At 41.4% G+C, this 21477-nt stretch overlaps 1 protein-coding gene across 1 annotated transcript in view; it reads left to right on the plus strand.

Annotated features, from left to right (window-relative positions):
* The window catches only part of LOC140496020 (tumor necrosis factor ligand superfamily member 13B-like), a 44241-nt gene extending 39168 nt beyond the window's left edge, over positions 1–5073 (plus strand). The window contains exon 6 of the mRNA XM_072595453.1: positions 2146–5073. Within this exon, the coding sequence (XP_072451554.1) occupies positions 2146–2261 (116 nt within the window). The 3' untranslated portion in view covers positions 2262–5073. The remainder of the gene's footprint in view (positions 1–2145) is intronic.
* The last annotated feature ends 16404 nt before the right edge of the window (positions 5074–21477 follow it).

Raw genomic sequence — 21477 nt, forward strand, 5'->3', positions numbered from 1 at the left:
GGAAAGGGTGCAGAAGGGATTTACTAGGATGTTGCCTGGTACAGAGGGAAGGTCTTACAAGGAAAGACTGAGGGACTTGAGGCTGTTTTTGTTAGAGAGAAGAAGGTTGAGAGGTGACTTAATAGTGACATGTAAGATAACCAGAGGGTTAGATAGGGTGGACAGGGAGAGCCTTTTTCCAAGAATGGTGACGGTGAGCACAAGGGGGCATAGCTTTAAATTGAGGGGTGATAGATATAGGACAGATGTCAGAGGTAGTTTCTTTACTCAGAGAGTAGTAAGGGTATGGAATGCTTTGCCTGCAATGGTAGTAGATTCACCAACTTTAAGTACATTTAAGTCATCATTGGATAAGCATATGGAAGCACATGGAATAGTGTAGGTTAGATGGGCTTCAGATTGGTATGACAGGTCGGCGCAACATCGAGGGCTGAAGGGCCTGTACTGCGCTGTAATGTTCTATGTTCTGTTACTGTTGCAGGCAGGGCATTCCATGCCCCTGCTACTCTCTGAGTAAAGAAGTTACTTCTGACATCTGTCCTATATCTATCGTCCCTCAATTTAAAGCTGTGTCCCCTTGTGCTAGTCATAAGTGGTACTGGCTTCTGCACACTGTGGATGGAAATTCTGAAGGTGTTCCCACATTTTCAATATTGATCTTTTACTTGACAGCTTGACAGTTGATAGAAGGGACAAATCCAGCAAACCAATTGTTTAATAAGTACTTACATTTTCCAATCATGACATTGTCATAACTTACTTTATTAAGCACATGATATATACCTGTAACAATTCATGCTACAGCATTTCACAATGGACTGGAAAGGAAGCAAAACCATTTTACTTACCTTTTAAACTCTCCTGCCTTCAGTCTCTGGTTCTTTCCTCCATCTTGGAAATAGTGAGGATTGCAGATGCTGGAAAATCAGAGTTGATAAAGTGTGGAGCTGTTGGTAGCTTCAGAGGAGCAGGGCAGTCAATATTTCAGGCAGAAACCTTCATCAGGTCCTGCTTGACCTGCCGTGCCTTTTCTCATTCCTCCATGTAGTTGGCATAAATCCGACAGCTGATAAAGTTTGGTGATCTCCATCAAAATGAAACATCTTAAAGGAATCAGGCTCTCAATGAGCTCATAATGCTGCCAATTGTCTTCTTAACAGCAAGGTGTATCTTCTAGGATCTGAAAGTAACCAAGGGCAGGAATGGGGGTGGGACATCCAGTTGCCTTGCTCTGCAGCCACGTTTTTTCCAATCCCGCCTCATTGGGTCTCAATTGAGATCATGAAAATCCAGTACCTTGTTCACATTACATGCGATTTATTTTATGTACTTGATGAATGCACTTTGCCAATGTATTTATGACAACTTAGCTAAGATTAAACTACGAGAATAGTCCATCCTAAAGACCATGTTAAACCTGGAGATGCAGGAATCTGCACAGAAAACAAAAAATGCTGGAGATCACAGTGGGTCAGACAGCAACCATGGACAGACAGCACACTAACATTTCAAGTCGACATGACTCTTCATTAGAGCTGATGTGAAGTGTGGAGGGGGCAGCATTTATGCAACAGTATGGGGGTGGAGTGATAGGGGAGAAGGCTGCTGATAGTGCAGATTAAGTGATCAGAATATGAGAATGGTAGAACAATGGTGTGTCCAACTGCTGAACTGGAAATAACAGACAGTCCCACTGGAGTGCAGGGAAGGGAGAAAGGATATGGTGACAGAGAATACAACAAATAAAGCGAAAAGAAAGGGAAGAAATAGGAGGAAGTTCACAATCTGAAGGTGACTTCATATTACATCCAGAAAGTTGTAAAGTTCCTTATCTGAAAATGAGATGTTGTTCCTTCAGTTTGCGCTGTGATTCACTGGATAACTACAGCATAAAATGACCGGCAACTGAAGGTTGGGATCATGCTTGCATACGGACCAGAGATCTTCTACAAAACAGTCATCCAGTCTGTGTATGGTTTCTGCAATGTAGAGTAGGCCACATTGAATGCAGCGAATGCAATAAATCTTTTCACGCACAGTTTTCAACATTTACACCAATGATCGTTTTCACCATTTTCAATTATCTTGCTATGAACTAACTGGATTCAGTTTTGTTCTGTTGCTAACTATGTCTTTCTGGTTTAGGAATTGTGAATCTTGACCAAGGGGATGAGCTAGAACTCCTGTTACCATCCCGACCCAATGCCAACATCTCCATGGAGAAAGATTCAACATTTTTTGGTGTCATTCAATTATTATGAAGCAATATTTGAGAGTGCAATGACTGTCCAAATGTGGGATAATTTGCTTGTATGTTTCCACTGATCTCAAGATTAACCCTATAATCAAAAGACATTAGCCTCATTAATCAAGCAGTTGGATTTATCTGCTATCATCACAGGTTGTAATATATTTGTGGTACTAGGATCTGCCATTGTCCTTCACAATGTAAGTCATTTCACAATCATTTTAATTGCATATGCTTTGGACGGAATCTAATGCAATTCAGGCCCTCTTGTTTTATATGCAACAATCTTCTATTTTCACTGTCTGAAAAATACATAGTTACATGCTTTCATAATCTTCCCAATGCCACCATTTTTTTTTGCATGTGATTTCTTGTGGGGCCTTTGTAAAGTCAAGGCAAAATTGCTCTAATGAACGACAAGTCAAGTACATCATGAACAAAGCAGATGATCATCCTGGGATTTCTCCAATTTGTCAAATGGCTGTGAGCCCTGAGAGAGTTAATGGGATCTTTGAGGAGATACAGAGTGTTCCTTAGGTTAAACATTTCAGTGGCTCTCTTTTACAGTGCTCTGAGAAAACGTAGTGTACATTTTGCTTGGGTAAAATGGTGCTTTGGTAAAATGGGAAAATTTGCAAATATTTTAGGCATGGCAAGAGTGAGGATCCAGAAAAATGTGCATTATGTGAATCACAAAACTGTCATACACAATATGACAATACATTTTGATACAATTTACATCAATAACATCACTCAGCTGTGCATCCAATATCCAGTACAGGATGAACAGAATTACCAACTAAGGATAGGGTAGACAAAAGTCATTGCTAAACTCTTTTTTCGGGCCACTGACTTTTTGCCTGTCCAGTTGTCTGTACCAGATTTGTCACATTGAATCTGAGTATGAACTTCACATCAAATTTCTGAACCATCACCAAGGCTAATATAAAATCAAATACTGCTACTGCCAGAGATCTGAAATAAAACCTGAACATTCTGGAGAAATTCATCAGATCTGGCAGCATCTTTGGAAGGAAAAATAGAGTTAATGTTTTGAGTTCAATGTTTCTTCTTCAGACCCCAGACAACCCACTTCCATCTTCATAACATTTCAAAAATCTGCTATTGCCTCATCTTATCTACTACTGAAACCTTCATCTACGACACTGTTACTCTTCATTCTATTTATACCAATAATTTTATGGCTGACCTCTCATTTCGCACCTTTAATTAACATTGATCTCATCCAAAAGTCTGTTGTTCATGTCCTTACACCATGTTCAATTCATCACATCTCTGCTTGAAAACCGATATTGACTCCTAGTTAATGTCTCAAATTTAAACTTTCCACCTTGTTTTGAAATTCCTTCATGTTCCTTCCTATGTATTTAATCTCCTCCAAACCCTACCAGTCTCCACAATATCTACGTTCTTCCAATTGTGCCACCAATGCGCTCATAATTGTAGTCAGTCCATCGTTGTTGATCATGCCCTCACTTATTAATCCTCTACGATCTGCAAATTTACACTAGGTATTGTTCTATCTCTCTCTCTCCTCTTTAAGATGGTCTACTATATGCATATAAATAGTAAAAGGGCAGTAAGAGGAGGAGTGGAACCAATTAGGGACTAACCATGGGATTTATGGATGGAGGTGGGAGGTAACACTGAAGTATTAAGTGAATATTTGATACCTATTTTTAGCAAAGATGAAGATTCACCCAGCTGATAGTGAATGAGGAGGTAGCTCAGATCATGAAGGTTTTAAATTTGATAAAGAAGTGATACTGGATAGGCTGTTTGTACCTGAAGTTGATAAGGTTTAAAGAGCGGTAACATTGTATCCAAGGAAACTGCAGGAAGTTAAAGTGAAAGTTAACCCTAAACCTAACTCTAACTTTAATCATAATCTTCAGAATTGTAAGCAAGGGGAGGAGTCATGCAATAAAAGGGACAGCAGCAACATAGGATACAAAATGTTAGTAAACAAACAGCAGTGAGAATAGATTTTTTGGAGTGGAGGAAGATTTATTGTGGAGTTCTATAGGTATCAGTGTTAGATCTTGGCTCTTCCTGATGTATACTTATGACTCAGACCTTAGTGTACTAGCACTATGATAAAATGTGCAGATGACAACAATCTGTAAGCATTATGAACTGGGAATATAGCATAGGATTTCAAAGGGATGTGGACAGGTTGGTGGAATAGGCAGACAAGTTGCAGATAAAATTCAATGCAGAGAAACGTGAAGTAATTCATTTTTGTAAGAAGATAGCAAACAAACAGCATAAAAGGGGGTACAGGATCAGGGGTACCTTAATGTATGTGCACATAGATCATTGAAGATAGTAAAGCAAGTTGAAAGAGTAGTTGACGAAGCACTTGGGAACCTGGGCTTTATCAATAGGGCTATAGAGTACAAATCCAAGGTAGTTATGTTAAGCAGTGGGTTGACATCAGCTGGAATGTTGACTCTAGTCCAGGTACCATGCTTCTGAAAGGATGTGAAGGCATTAGAGAGAATGCAGGAATGAACATGAGGATGGTTGTAGAGATGATGTTACATAGAAAAGATGGCAAAGTAGAGATTGCTTATCTTGGAAAAGAGCAGTTAAGAGGAGATTCGACAGAGGTATTCAAAATCATGTAGGGTCTGGATAAAATCAGTAGAGAGAAATTGTTCCCACTGACCGAAGAATTGAAAACCACAGGGCAGAGATGTAAGGTAATTACCAAAGAAGCATTGGTGATATGAGGAAATATTTTCCATGCAGCTAATGGTTAGGATCTTATTTTCCAAAGGAATTTAAGATCCTAACCATTAGCTGCATGGAAAAGGAATTTGGAAAATTATCCAAACGGAAAAACAAAATTTGGCTACAGGGAAAAGGCAGGGGAATGACTCGAGGTGAACTGCACACACTTGACAGGGTGAATGGCTTTCTTCTGTGTTGGAACCATTCTTCAATTACACCTGCTGCTTTAACAAAGCTTTTAAGCAACTGTCCTAATTGCTCCTATGTGGCTCAGTATCAAACCTCATTTTGTGATACTTCTGTGAAGATTGTGCATTTTACCACATTACAGGTGTTAAATAAATGCAAACATTAGTCATTCTTGTAGCTGGTAAATAAATTATTTTTCTGCTTTTTTATGAAACCTTTTCAACATGAGTTTTGTATCTTTATTATACAATGGATATAAATTCATGACATTGCAAAATATTTTCAATATAGCCAATTCTTTACCCTCTGTGTCATTTTGTAATCAGATACAGTGAATCTATATTGCTACTCTATACATCTTCAGGTCAAAGGGACTATTGTTTTGCAAAGAAACATGAAACATGATTGTCAGTATAGTTTGGTCAATAATAGAAAGTGTATTAAACCACAGAGTCACAGAATTGTGCTGGTGCAGATGGAAGCCATTTGGTTCATCATAGCTGCAGTGTCTCTTTGAGCATTTTAATTTTGTGACAATCTTTTACCTGTTCCCTTTAACCCTGCATATTGTTCCTACTTAAATAGTAGGGCGGCATGGTGGCTCAGTGGTTAGCACTGCTGCCTCACAGCGGCAGGGACCCTGGTTGAAGTCCAGCCTTGGGTGACTGTGTGGAGTTTGCACGTTCTCCCCGTGTCTGCGTGGGTTTCCTCCGGGTGCTCCGGTTTCCTCCCACAGTCCAAAGATGTGCAGGTCAGGTGAACTGGCCATGGTAATTCGTCCATAGTATTAGGTGCATTAGTCAGCGGGAAATGGGTTTGGGTGGATTACTCTTCGCAGGGTTAGTGTGGACTTGTTGGGCTGAAGGGTCTGCTTCCACACTAGGGAATCTAATCTAATCATAATCATTCAACGTCCTCTTGAATACCTCAACTGAACCTGCCTCTACACCCCTTATTCAGACCCTAACTTCTCACTGAGTGAGAAAGGTCTTTTCTCACTATGATTCTGCTTCTTCTGCAAAACACCAACACTGTGCTTTCTGTTTCCCATATATGAGTGGGAACAGTTCTTCCAACACATTCTGTCCAAACCCATTATGATTTTGAAAACTTTTATCAAATCTCCTTTTAGCCTTCACCTCTTAAAGGAAACCAGTCTCAACATCTCCACACTTGCCTCATAACTGAAGAGTCTCATCCCTGGAACAAACCATTCTCATACAGCTCTCCCTGCATTCTATCCAATGTATTTGCATTTTTCCTATAGTGTGGTACCCAAAACTGTACACAATTACCCAGCTGAGGTCTAACAAGTGCCTTATAAACATTCAAAATCACCGTTGCTCTTGTACTTTATGCCGTATTAATAACACTGTATGCTTTATTAATTAGTTTTAATAACCTACATACATACAAACGGGTCTCTCTGCTCCTGCACACCTTTAGAATATTTATTTTATATTTTGTTTTATTTTGGCTTTCTCTCTATGTTCTTTGTACCAAAGTGCATCACATCCATATTGAACGTTATCTGTCACCTACCCAATCACATCACTGACTTATCAATGCTCTTCCAAAATTCTATACTGTCCTCCTCACAGATTACAATTCTCCCAAGTTTTGTGTCATCTGCAAACTTTGAAATTATCCGTTGCATGTCAAGGTCTTGATATATAGCAGGAAACGCAGTGGTCCCAATAACAACCTCTGAGGAATTCCACTACAAACCTTCTTCCAACATGAAAACTACCCATTAACCATTACTTTCTGTTACATACCTCAGCTAATTTCATATCTACATTGCTACTCCCCTTTTATGCCGTGATCTATAACTTTCCCCATAAATCTGTTATGTGACACAGTATGGAACAGCCTCTGGAAGTCCATGTACATCACATCAACAACCTTTTCCTCATCATTCCAATACATCACCTCTTCAATAAACCTCAGCAAGTTAGACATGATTTTCCCTTTTCAAATCTACGCTGACTCTTCCAAATCAGTCCACATTTTTCCATTAACTGAATCCCATTTTTTTTTCTAGAAGCTTCCCCACTATTAAATTTAAACTGACTATTCTGTAATTGTCAGGGTGACCTTTACAACTTTTTTGAACAAGAGCCTAATGTTTACAAATTCTCAATCCATTGGGACCAACCACAAATTCAGATAAGATTGAAAAATAATTGCAAGTGTCCCTGCTCACTTTCTTCAACACTCTTTAATTCATATCTCTGATCCTGGTACTGAAAGCTCACCCAACATCTCCTCCTTATAAATTATAAATGCTTCTGCTGACTGAGTTCGCTCTCTGTCATGATGGCCTGGTCAGCATCTTCCTCATAAATAAAGATAGATGCAAAGTATTAATTTAACATTTCAGCCATGAGTTTTGGCCCCTAAATGGCCCAACTTCTCCTTGTACCACCATTTTACGAATGATGTGCTTGCAGAAGATTTTGAGGTTTTTTTTTACATTGGCTGACAGTCTTTTTTCATAATTAGTTCCTCGTGTTTCCTTTCTCACCTCCCTTCTAAACCTTCTGTATTCAGCTTAGTTCTCAAAAGTATTACTACACGATACCTGACATGACCATGCTCTTCCTTCTTTAATGTCTATGTCCTTTTATAATCCAGGGAGTTCTAGAAGTCTTTATCTTACCTTTTGCTTTTGAAGGATTATACCTTGACTGTCCCCAAACCATCTCCTCTTTGAAGGTAGTCCATTGGTCAAGTACTGTTTTTACTGGTTCCAATCTATTCAGCCCAGTTCTGTTCTTGCTCCACTGAGGTCTGCTCTCCATCAGATGATTTTTCTGACTCCAGATTGATGGATGTCAGTTTCTACTATCATCCGAAACCTTATGCTACAATGCTCTTGGACCCTAAATGCTCCTCTACTCTCATTTGATTTACCACCTCATTCCTAATTACCAAGTTTAGTTGTGCCTTCTTTCTTGTTGGTCTGGACACATGCTCCTATATACAAAACTTTCTTGAAGACAATTTAGGAATACTTGTCCCTCACTGCCCCTTATGCTACCAATATCTAAGTCTGATATATAGATAATTAAAGTCCATCATAAATACTCTATGATATTTAAATCTTCCTGTAATTTGTTTGCAGATTTGATTATTGACATTCTTCCCACCAGCTGGTGGTCTATATATTCTACTGAGGTAAAAACAATGACTGCAGATGCTGGAAACCAGATTCTGGATTAGTGGTGCTGGAAGAGCACAGCAGTTCAGGCAGCATCCAAGGAGCTTCGAAATTGATGTTTCAGGCAAACGTCGATTTCGAAGCTCCTTGGATGCTGCCTGAACTGTTGTGCTCTTCCAGCACCACTAATCCAGAATATATATTCTACTGAACAATGTAATCGAAGTGGTCATGGTCTTTAACTTTAGCCAAATTGATCTGTCTTTGAACACACTGAAACATCCTTTTTCATAGCACTGCAATGCTCTCTGTAAATAAAAATGCCACACCTTCACCTTTAATTCTTCCTTAACTGTTCTGAACACATTGCAATTAGGAAAAGTTTACAGCCACATCTGCCTAAGTTAGTTTAAACCCTCCCCAGTAGCAATACCAAAACAATCCAAAAGGAAATCAATTCTGGCTCTGTTCAGATGCAATCTGTCAGCTTGTACAGGTACCATCTTCCCCAAATGCAACCCCAGGGACCAAGAACCTAAAGCCCACCCTTCAGTAATGTCTTTCCAGCCACACATCTGAAGAGTACAATTTTAGAGATGTTAGTTACTAATTAACTATCATTCTAAATTGTGATTGCAGGATGTCATTAGTACCTGTATGGACCACAACCTCGAGTTGTGCACCCTACTTCAGTTGGATTTCCTGAACTGATCTATAGCATCCTTGACCCTAGCTCCAAGGAGGCAAAAAGCTATCCTGGAGTCACACTGATGGCTACAGGAATGCCTGTTTGTTGCCCATATTAAATAATTCCCTTCCAGTACTGTTCTTCCATTGTTGTTTCCCCCTTCCAATCAGGCTTGGTTACAGTGGGGCCATGGGCCTGGGCACTTGCTGCAGTCCTTCAGAGATCCATCACCCTCACAAATGTACAGAATGGGAAACTGGTCAGTGAACAGGACTTCTAGGGACTCTGAACTACCCGTCTGCTTCTCTTGGACTGACTGGCAGTTGCTCATCCTCAATCTTACTGCTTCCTGTAAACTGCCCTTCTGGAGCTCAAGTTTGTGCAGCCTGTGATACGTTTTGCACATGGCTAGGTCACGAGAGGTCGCCAGGATTCCTTGCATGCTGCAAGACAGGCATTCTTCTTGGCTGAGCTGCCCTGAAATACTAGAGCTTTAACTTTTCACATTGTAACCTTTAATTACTTTAACTTACTTTAACCTTATTCTTGCACAAGTAACTAAAACTGGGGAATATTAAAAAGGAAAAGTTCTTCACTTTACTCACCAACTAACTCTCACCTATGAATCCTAGTTTTACTAGACTAAAAGTAGACAGGTTAAAAGTTAATTGAAATATAATCATCAAAAGCAGTTGCTCAACCAACAATCAACTCACAACTTTTCTGTGATGTCACTCTTCAACATCTTCCTCTTCCCCTTGCATTGTTTTATGTGATGTCCACTCCTCTCTTCTGGGGAGCAGGAACATTCTGCTTTCAGTTCACATACATTCTTTAACATGGTAGATGACTCATGGTAGAACCATATATAAACTATCAATATATAGTCAGGAAGTGCTGCTTCTTCAAAAATCAGTCTTACTGGGGTGCATTGAATGCCAAGGATAGACTACAGTACTGATGGAAAAGGTAAATAATGCATACAAGTTATCAAACTATTATGCACTTTAACAGTGCAGTATGCTGATGTTCAATTATGCAATGCCAGAGGCAAAACCGATGTATTCATCTACAATTCCATTCCATTCATCAACATGCTAGCCACTTCATATCAGTTGGACAACATGAAATAAGATGCAACCATGCAACATTTAGGCCCAATCCATAAGAAGGGAAATAAAGCACCAGCGTCTCATACACAATCCTGAACATTCTGAGGCATGGACAAAGACCTGAGAACAGATGAAAAGAGGAAAAAAGAGAAACAAAAGGAATACATTCTGCACAGATTTATATAATTTCTAAAACTGTGCCATTGAAAAATGTGGTATTCTTATTAAGGACTTGATTTGGATTCACATTTAGAAAATAACAATTGACTTTAATCACAGTAGAATATCATTTCAGACAAAAAGTATCACTTAGATGTAGTTATCATAAACTTTAACATGCACATTTCCAATGAGTGTCTTTGTTCCTAATGTCTTCACCTCAATTGAATAAAAGCTGTCCAGTCACTTTTCTATCACTATAGAATATGCTGAGATCATGACTCTCACAATCCAAAACAAAATAGTGATATATATTTCAATCCTTTCATAGAGTGCAGAAAGAGGCCATTTAGACCATTGAGTCTGCACAAACCTCTAAAGAGCATCCCACCCAGGCCTATGCCCCATTCACATAACCCCACATGTACCACAGCCAATCCAACTAATCTTCACATTTTTAGACTGTGGGAGAAAATTGAAGGATTAGGAGGAAACCCACGCAGACACGGGAAGAATGTACAAACTCCACATAGTCACCCAAGACTGGAATTGAACCCAGGTCCCTGATACTGTGAGGTAGCTACTGAGCCACTGTACTGCTTACATTGCTATTTTTATCTAAAACAATTTTGACAAATGGAATTTGTATTTTTTTGAACAATATTAAAGATGTATGTTTATGGAAGATCAAAGGGATTCTCATGGAACATTCTGCTGTGTTGTACTTGACCTGGGAGCTACTTGTACTGAAATTCCTAATTTTAAAACCACATAAATCTGTCCTTTCCCTAATAAATTAGAATGCAAAATAGAATAACATGATTATTCATTCAATAATACACACTCAAAGATTATCAACCTTTAAAGAAAATTAAAGTATGATGTAAAATAGTTATATTGCTTGATCATGAAGAATATCAAAGCGTTAACATCTATTTTATCACAATGTTCAGTGTGCATGAGATCTGCAAGTGACACAGTCCTACGCTGCATTGTGACTCAGAGGAGTGTGATGCAAATGTTCGCACTCACATACTGACATAGCCCTCACATGGTTTACTGTCAAAGAAATAAATAGAAAAATCTATTTTTATCCTTTGAGCTTGCATACAGTGTGGCTGCATTCTGTCAGTTTATGTTTTATGTGCTATATTGAAACAGGCAGAAGTGAATCAACATCTAATTTGGCTAAAACTATGTGACCATTCCCACAACTGACCAGAAGTGAAGTTGAGGGGTACAGTGCATTTTGCAAACAATTGTTTTTTATCCCTTGTTGATATGGCAGTGTTATATAGCAAATAGTTATATCAAACTCTAACTTTCACCCACCCATAGAGACTATCTCTTGCCCCACTTCCACTCACTGAATCTTAATCGATTCCTATATTGATCCATCCACCCCTTCAGTCTATTTACACACTCTGTCTAACAAACATTCATACTGTTTCTACAGCTCATCTCTCCTGTCAACAAATTCAACCCTCAATTTCTCTATCCTCCCAATTCACTCAATCTGTCAATACATCCACTGGATTGATCCATCATTCCCTTTATCTATCTACCCTCAATCTGTTCTTCACCTTGATCCGTTTGTCTTTCCTGACCACTGTGATGGCAAGACAAGGCTGCAGAGTGGAACAGTGTGTCTGAGTTCATTATGTCTGTGCGAGTGAGCAGCAGCTGGTTCCTATTCTCTGCAAGGTTGATACCAAGTGCAGCATCTCCTTTCAGGGTGAGAGCCATTACCAAATGTGCTCTCACTCACTATCTAATGTCCAGGAACAAGTAAATATTTGGAAAGGCATTAGAAAGTTTTCTGATACTCTTCATCCTGTGGTATTCTATACAGGACAAAAGGTTTCAGAAAATGAATCTGTAATATTTATGCTGCAATATGTAAAAATGCTGAAGTTGCAGAGTTTGAGAGCAGCTCTTGCAACTTGTTATTTTTAGGACTTTCTGACCTTTAAAAATGCTACTCTAAAGATCTCCTCCTGATACCCTGGTTGGTAAATGAATAGCATGTGTGGCACTACAACACACATGCCAAGCAAATGACAGCCTCAGATTCAGGCATCTGTTTAGTGAGCTGATCTTAGTTCTGATGACAGAGCTTAGCACTCTAAGGTTAGAGAGGGAAAATGCAGATAGGATTCCTGATTTGGTAATCTTTAAGTGTCCTTTGCTGGACGAACAAGTTAAGCTCAGTTGTTTTCCTACTATGATAAAGCAACTCACCAACTTTACTTATGCTTAGACTTAAATGACAACTGAAGAGTTCCTAGAGAGAGCCCAGCACCCATTGAAAAACAACTGGTTCCTCAGGAGAAGAAAGGTAAAAATTTAAGCAACAAGATAAAACACCAGGTAGGGAATTCTTCAGAGATAGTCCCATTTTGTCACTCTTACTTCACCAGAAAACTGAAAACTGCATTTATATTCATAATTTTTCCCAACCATTGTTAATATAAATTGCAGAATTTTCAGAAAGGTCGTCCCAGCCAATTGATAGGTCCATTGGCAGCTTAGGAGTCAATGGATTTCCAGTAGAGTTTGCTGCAGCTCTTTAACTGAGGTTGCTGCAGGACTAAAGAGGGGACCTGGGAAGGCTCTCCTACCCCGGGTCTCTCACTTTTAGCTACAGGGAGATTTGAAAAACAGCAGTTTGTTGAGGATGTGAGAAAGAGGCTAGCTTCTCCAATTAGGCAGGCAAGGGTGGAAGTGACTGAGGAAGTTAACAACAAAAATGTCATCTCTTTGACCTGAAAACAATGTGCCAGAAGAATCCAGAACGTCAGGTGGGCTTAACAGGTGAAGGACACAACATTTGCAAGTGTCAAGCCTCATACTTTGATTTTCCCAGGGTTCTCTTGCACCACACTGCTCAGGGCAACACAGCTGACAGCTCTACTTATTTCCATCTTCCCAGGCACTTTACAACCCCATCTGAATAATTAGAACTCACTCACACTTACCCTCAGCCAATGCTTTCTTGCAACCATAGCCTCATATTCACTCTCCTCAAATACTGTCCTTCCCTCCTTATCCAAACAAGCCATTTTAAACACTCACAACATTCTTTCCTTAAAAAGAGCACACCACCTCCTGAGACTCAGGGCGAGATGAGGGGCAAGGGGTGTTTCTTGTATTGGTACTTTGCCAATCCATTGCCCACTAACCTCACTGGAAAAGATGTCTTGTTTCAGAAGGCTGTAGCAAACTGCTGTGAAAGCTTGAGCTCCTTAGGCAGTAGTGTGCAGACATGTCAAGGGATATTACCTGTCTGGTGACCATGTATTGGAAACCATGGTTGAAAATCACACAATACCAGGTTATAGTCCAACAGGTGTGTTTGGAAGCACTGGCTTTTTGAGCACTGCTCCTTCATCAGGCAACCACCTGACGAAGGAGCAGTGCTCCAAAAGCTAGTGCTGCCAAATAAATCTGTTGACTATAGCCTGGTCTTGTGTGATTTTTAACTTTGTCCAACGCCGACATCTCCAAAGCTTGGAAATCATGTTCCCTTCCAGTTGATCCATATCCTCTGAAACGTGAAGTGGCATGTGGATGTGGGGAGAAGGCTGGGAGTTGGAATTGCCACGAGTGAAGTAAAAGACAGGTAGAGTGGCTTACAGATAGTTAGGAGTAATCACTCAAGCAGTGAAAGCTCACACTGGGAAGTGCTGTGAGCAACAGCCTCTCTCAATTGACCTCGGTTGGAGATTTTCAGTTCCCCTGATTAAAATTAGATTAATTGAAGAAGCACTTCGCATTGTGCCCAGTTTGATTCTGGCAAGTGGCTTACAGCTTGGGAAATAGGTAAACTGGTTGCTAAATTCAGATTGCTTAGTTAAGATAGTACCTGATTGCCTAATAGATTTTTTAAAATGACCTACCAAACAGCTCCGTGTGGTTTTGGTGCCAGCATCCAAACCAGCCTGTGAAACCTGGAGGTAGATGGGAAAGTGGAGGATGCTAACCCAATATCGCTTTTGGGGGATTGAGCTTACATCCAAACGTCCCTCTGCTGGCCTGTAAATAATCAACATTTATCAATGAATATGTATTCCAGATGTTACCATTAGATGGCAGTAGTACAATACTGATGGTGTAAATTAAGTCCAATTGAAATGGACTTAAATGATGTCAGAACCAGAGCCAGCATAACAGAATAGATATCTGGTGAAACTATTGATTGCTGGAGCAGAGAAAAGTTTGAACACTTGGCAAATTGTATTGTGGTACCAACAAGTGAGTCACAAATTTCCTGTACAACATTAACTTATACTTGAATTGAATTTATTGTCCCGTGTACCAAGGCTTTGTCTTGCGAGCAATACAGGCAGATCACAGAGTTAAGTAACATAGATAGTAAATAATAGGTAAACAGCGGCAAAAACAAAAACACAGGTACAGCGAATGTTAAGAGTTTGTGAGTCCCTTCAGTATTCTAACAACAGTCAGGTAGAAACTGTTTTGAAATTGGCTGGTGTGTGTGTGTGTTCAGGCTACTGTACCTTAGGTAGAGGTTGTAGAAAAGCATTACCAGGGTGGGATGGATCTTTGAAAATGGTGACGGCCTTTCCTTGACAGTGGGCCTGGTAGATGGGAGGTTGACCTTTGTGATTGTCCGGGCCGAGTTTACCACTCTTTGTAATCATCTCCAATCTTGAATGGTACAGTTGCCATACCAGGTAGTGACATATCCAGACAGAATGCTCTCAATGGCGCATCTATAAAAATTGGTGAGGGTATTCACCATCATGCTAAATTTCCTCAGCTGCCTGAAGAAGAAGAGACGTTGTCAGTCCTCTGTAACCAGTGCGTCTACATGAAGAGTCCAAGAAAGCTTGTTGTGAATAACCACTCCCAGGAGCTTGACAGTCTCCACCTCTCTGCTGTTAATGTGTAGGGGGGGTCATGAGTAACATCCCACCGAAAGTTAATAATGAGTTTCTTGGTTTTGCTGGCATTGAGAGCTAGGTTGTTCTCAGTGCATCATTTTTCCAGGTCTTCCACCTCCCGTCTGTAGTCTGTTTCGTCGCCATCTGAGATTCGACCGACTATGGTGGTGTCATCAGCATCTGCATAAATGGCATCAGTCTGGTATTTGTTGATGCAGTCATGGGTCTCCAGTGATTACAGTAAGGGGCTGAGTACGCACCCCTGTGGGCTCCAGTGTTGAGTGTTAGTGACGATGAAATATTGTCCCCAGTCTTCACTGATTGTGGGTCAGGAAACTGAGGATCCAGTTGCAGAGAGTGGGGCTTAGTCCGAGATCACTAAGTTTAGTAATCAGTCTTGAGGGGATAATGGTGTTGAAGGCTGAATTGTAGTCAATAAGTAGGATTCTTATGTAGCTGTTCTTGGTGTCAAGACGTTCTATGGAGGAGTAAAGAGCAAGTGATATGGTATCTGATGTGGATCTGTTGGTCCGATAGGCAAATTGGAGTGGGTGAAGAGTAGTGAGGAGGGTGGAGTTAATTAATGCCATGACCAACCTTTCAAAAAGCACTTCATGACCACCGAAGTTAGGGCCACTGGGCGGTCGTCATTGAGACATACTGCATGAGCCTTCTTAGGCACAGGGATGATGTTGGCCCTCTTGAAACAGGCAGGGACAGTGGCCTGCTGCAGGGAGAGGTTGAAGATGTCCGAGAAGACCTCTGCCAGTTGATCTGTACACGCTCTGAGTGCACGGTCTGGTACTCCATCTGGTCCCATCACTTTCCTAGGATTCACATGAAGGAAAACTGATCTGGCCTCTGATGCAGCGACTGTTGGGATAGATTCGTCAGGACTTGTCAGAATAGGTGTTACCTCTTCGCCGAAATTCTGCTCAAAGCGAGCACAGATGGCGCTGAGATGATCTGGGAGCGATATGTCATCATCTGCTATCTTGCACTGTCTCTTTTTAGAACCTGTGATGTAATTCAGCCCTTGCCATAATCGCCGGGTGTCTGTCTGGGTCTCTTGTTTGGATTGGTATTGGTCCTTGGCTGTCTAAATGGCTCTGCGAAGGTCATACTTGGATTCCTTATATTTGAGTGGGTCTCCTGATCTGAAGGCCTCACGCCTGGTTTCTAGCAGATTCTGTATGTCCTGATTCATTCAGGGTTTCCTGTTGGGGAACACCCGGATTGACTTCCTCGGTATGCAGTCCTCCACACACTTGCTGGTAAAGTCTGTGACGGTGGTGGCGTAATCGTCTAAGGTACCTGCGGCCTGTTTGAACATGACCCAATCAGCTGATTCCAGACAGCACCGGAGTTGATCATCTGCCTCCTCTGACCAGCACTGGACCTGTATCCGTTTGGGAGTCTCATACTTGAGCTTTTGCCTGTAAGCCAGGAGAAGAGACACAGCATTGTGGCCGGATGTATGTCTACTTCTAGACTTACAGGGATCTTGAGAACAAATATTGAACACAAGTGGAGAAAAGGGAGTACAGAGAATTTGTAGGGGCACAGGGAAGCTAAAGACAGGATTGAGAAGTCTTTAAAAGCAAGGATGGGGATGAGTCAAGTACAATGGCTCAGTGGTTAGCACTGCTACCTCACAACATCAGAGACCCAGGTTTGTTTCCAGCTCGGGTGACTGTCTGTGTGGAGTTTGCACATGGTCTGCTTGGGTTTCCTCTGGGTGTTCCAGTTTCCTCTTACAATCCAAAGGTGTGCAGCTTAAGTGAATTGGCCATGTTAAATTGCCCATAGTAAAATATAGGGTAGGGGAATGGGTTTGGGTGGGTTACTGTTCAGAGGGTCAGTGTGGACATATTGGGCCGAAGGGCTTGTTTCCACACTGTAGGGATTATATTCTATACAAAAATGGAGGGTTCTAGGAAGACAGTACCAGGAAAATGTCATGCTGGCATATGGGAAATGGGGGAGAAGGTGACAGTAGTCTCAGTGAGGCGGAGTGTGTGGACTGGGTAAATGTTTCGAAGGATTGCAAGTTTAGGATGAAGGTTAAACTGTGGAGGGACTAGGATGAGGATTATAAATTGATTCAAAGGTATGTGATTACTTAGTGGAGACTAATACAGACAGCAGAGTAATTTCAGGACATTCACCATGGCAGTTTTAATAATTTGAAAAGTGAGAAGACTGATTAGGAAGACCAGTATTACTCTCCATTTAAATTGGATTCCCAATAACTTAAGGTAAAGTTACACTAGCAGAGCAGAACTTCCCAACTTCCCATTTTTTTTGTGTTCATTGGATGTGGGTATTAATGGCAAGCTCAGAATTTGTTACTCATCCGCAATTGCTCTTGAGGGTAATTAAGGGTCAATCACATTGGTCTGGGCCTGGAGTCACATGTAGGTCAGAGCATTGTTTATTTTCATCCGTGAAGGACATTAATGAGTCAGGTGGGTTTTCAACAATAAGTGATGACAGTTTCAAGGTCATCAAAACAGAAATCAGCTTTCAAATCCTGATTTTCAAATTAAATTTAAATTTCACCAGCTGCCATGATTGAATCCATATACTCAACGCCATAGTCTGAGCCTTTAGATCACCAGTTTAATAACATGACCATCTCCTCTGCTTATCGGTTTCATCATCCTCCTTCTTCCTAATGAGAATGCACAACCTTTACAATAGCGTTATCATAAAATTATTCTGATCATATTTTTATGCATTTAATAAAACTAGGGAAGGGTCAATGTAAAGGAGACTGCATTTTGCACCTTTAAGCTAATCTTCATTGCCCAAGGCCTCACATATGCTTTCCAGGTGACGCAGCATGTCACTCGACTTCTTTCATTCCAGTCTACTCTAACTGCTGCTCACAGTGTGGGTCTCCATTATACTGGCAAGACCAAACGCAGCATAGGTGACCACTTCACAGAGCATATCCGTCCTGTCCTTTGGCAAGACCTGACCTTCCAGTTGCTTGCCACTTCAATAAATCAGCTTTCACTCACGCTTCCTGGGCCTGCTGCAATGTTCCAACAAAGCACAACCTAAGTGTGATGAACAATACCTCATGTTCCACATAAGCACTTTACAGCCTCTCGGACTCAACGATGAATTCTACAACTTCACAGCCTGACGTCATGACGACTGTTCTCCATTTTTCTTACATTCTCTCACCTTTGTTCCCATATCCCCACCCCCAACCACCACCATGGCCTTGACTTGTTTGTGAAAAAAACTGAAAGAACTGTGGATGCTGGAAATCAAAAACAAAAACAGAAATTGCTGGAAAAACTGAGCAGGTCTGGTAGCATCATACACCAATTTATTGTTTATTTTCTGCACCCTTTGGTTCAGTATGCCTTCAAATAGAACTTGAAGAATTAAGATTTGTTTCCTCTACATTCTGGAGAGTCCTGTTTTGATTCTAAATGACCAAAGCAAACAAAGCAGTTCAGGATGTAATGAATGCATTCAGGCTATGCAATAATGATGATCTTCTGAACTTTCTGATCCTTCTGTGCTCAGCTATGCGAGATGTATGAGATTGCTGGGACCATTTTCCAATTCAGATTCAATAGCATCCACTCATAGAGCTGAAAGAATAACTCTTGCTCCTGATGCGGTCTCCTCTACATGGGAGAGACTGGACGCCTCCTAGCAGAATGCTTTAGGGAACATCTCCGGGACACCCGCACCAATCAACCCCACCGCCCTGTGGCCCAACATTTCAACTCCCCCTCCCACTCTGTCGAGGACATGCAGGTCCTGGGCATCCTCCACCGCCGCTCCCTCACCACCCGACGCCTGGAGGAAGAACGCCTCATCTTCCGCCTCGGAACACTTCAATCCCAGGGCATCAATGTGGACTTCACCAGTTTCCTCATTTCCCCTTCCCCCACCTCACCCCAGTTCCAACCTTCCAGATCAGCACCATTCCCATGACCTGTCCTACCTGCCTATCTTCCTTTACACCCATCCACTCCACCCTCCTCTCTGACCTATCATCTTCATCCCCACCCCCATTCACCCATTGTACTCTTTGCTACCTTCCCTCACCCTCCTCTCTGACCTATCACCTCCATCCCCAGCCCCATTCACCTATTGTACTCTATGCTACTTTCTCCCCACCCCACCCCCCCTCTCATTTATCCCTCCACCCTGCAGGCACCCTCTACTCCTCATGAAGGGCTTTTGCCCGAAACGTTGATTTTCCTGCTCTTTGGATGCTGCCTGACCTGCTGTGCTTTTCCAGCACCACTCTAATCTAGACTCTGAAAGAATATCTCTGTCATAGCAGGACTTGAAAATTTGCTAAAGAGCATTCAAAATGGTAATTTGGGAATCTGGCCTGTGTTGGACATTGAAATTGTAGCCAAGCACCAATCAGAATAATGCTTGATATTCCTGATGATGATATTTGCACTATGGAATTCAATTTCAGTTTAAATTTTCTTGATTGTGAATATTGCACTTACAAGGAGACTCATCAGGCACTGTCTTTTAGATGCAACACTTTATTACCTATGAAGTTGCTGATAGCTTCAAACTGATAGAGGCAAAAGATAGTCAGGTGATGGATAAATTCAATGTTGCAGTCTAGAATCTTTGGTGAATTTGTATAGATCATATTCATAAGTAGAACATCTGGGCACATTGCAGAACAGAATTAAGCTGCTCCATCTATTTCCATAAAAAACTATACTGCAGAGAATCAGACTTTTGTTGTGACAGATGATTAGATTAGATTAGATTACTTACAGTGTGGAAGCAGGCCCTTTGGCCCAACAAGTCCACACCGCCCCGCCGAAGCGCAACCCACCCATACCCCTACATCTACATCTACCCCTTACCTACACTACGGGCAATTTATGATGGCCAATTCACCTGACCTGCATATCTTTGGACTGTGGGAGGAAACCGGAGCACCCGGAGGAAACCCACGCAGACACGGGGAGAACGTGCAAACTCCACACAGTCAGTCGCCTGAGGCAGGAATTGAACCCAGGTCTCTGGCGCTGTGAGGCAGCAGTGCTAACCACTGTGCCACCGTGCCGCCCACGGTGTTGTGAAACTTGAAAGGGTTCAGAAAAGATTTATAAGGCTGTTGCCAGGGTTGGAGAATTTGAGCTATAGGGAGAGGCTGAACAGGCTGGGGCTGTTTTCCCGGGAGCATCGCAGGCTGAGGGGTGACCTTATAGAGATTTATAAAATCACGAGGGGCATGGATAGGATAAATAGACAAGGTCTTTTCCCTGAGGTGAGGGAGTCCAGAACTAGAGGGCATAAGTTTAGGGTTAGAGGGGAAAAATCTAAAAGGGATCTAAGGGGCAACTTTTTCACGCAGAGGGTGGTGTGTGTATGGAATGAGCTACCAGAGAAACTGTGGAGGCTGGTACAATTACAACATTTAAAAGGATGGGTATATGAATAGGAAGGATTTGGAGGGATATGGGCCATTTGCTGGCAAATGGGACTGAATTAGGTTAGAATACCTGGTCAGCATGGACAAGTTGAACTAAATGGCCTGTTTCTGTGCTGAACACCTCTATGATGCTATGTCTTTAAGTTTATAAACAACACTAACCATTTACTCAACTACAATCTCACAGATTTACACACATTATCTGGACTCTGTGCTCACTAATGTTACTGCGCATTAGATATACATAGGTGATTTACTAAAGACATCACACTGACTATAATACAGAGTGATTGATGATGACTTTATATGGGAACATATAAAAAGAAAAACAAAATCTGGAAAGAAAAGCTAGCCTAAAGGCAATCATGTAATCATTGTTGATTGAAGTAAAAGAACCATCTGGTTTACTAATGTCCTTAAAGGAAGGAAATCTGCCACTGTCATGTGATCTGGCCTACAGGTGACTCCAGATCTGCAACAATATGGTTAACATTTAACTGCCTTTTGAAATGGTCTAGTGAGTCATTTAATTGTATCAAATCATCATAAGGAAAGGAATAAAATTAGACACACCACCTAGCATCAACCTAAGGACCAGAAACAACTATGACAAACAGCATCGTCGATCCAACATTCGAGAGAACTGTCCCACAGACTGGTCAAGCCCCAATCTGACGTTGTAAAACATGACTCTGTGAACCTGATTATGCTCCAGACACCACTGCCGTGATCCCTGGGACATGCCCTGTTCAACTAGCAGGACAGACCCACTTGGTGTACAGTTGGGAAGGGGTTTCCCTCAAGTCCTCAA

The sequence above is a fragment of the Chiloscyllium punctatum genome, chromosome 25 (assembly GCF_047496795.1).
Source record: "Chiloscyllium punctatum isolate Juve2018m chromosome 25, sChiPun1.3, whole genome shotgun sequence".
NCBI classification, from domain to species: domain Eukaryota; kingdom Metazoa; phylum Chordata; class Chondrichthyes; order Orectolobiformes; family Hemiscylliidae; genus Chiloscyllium; species Chiloscyllium punctatum.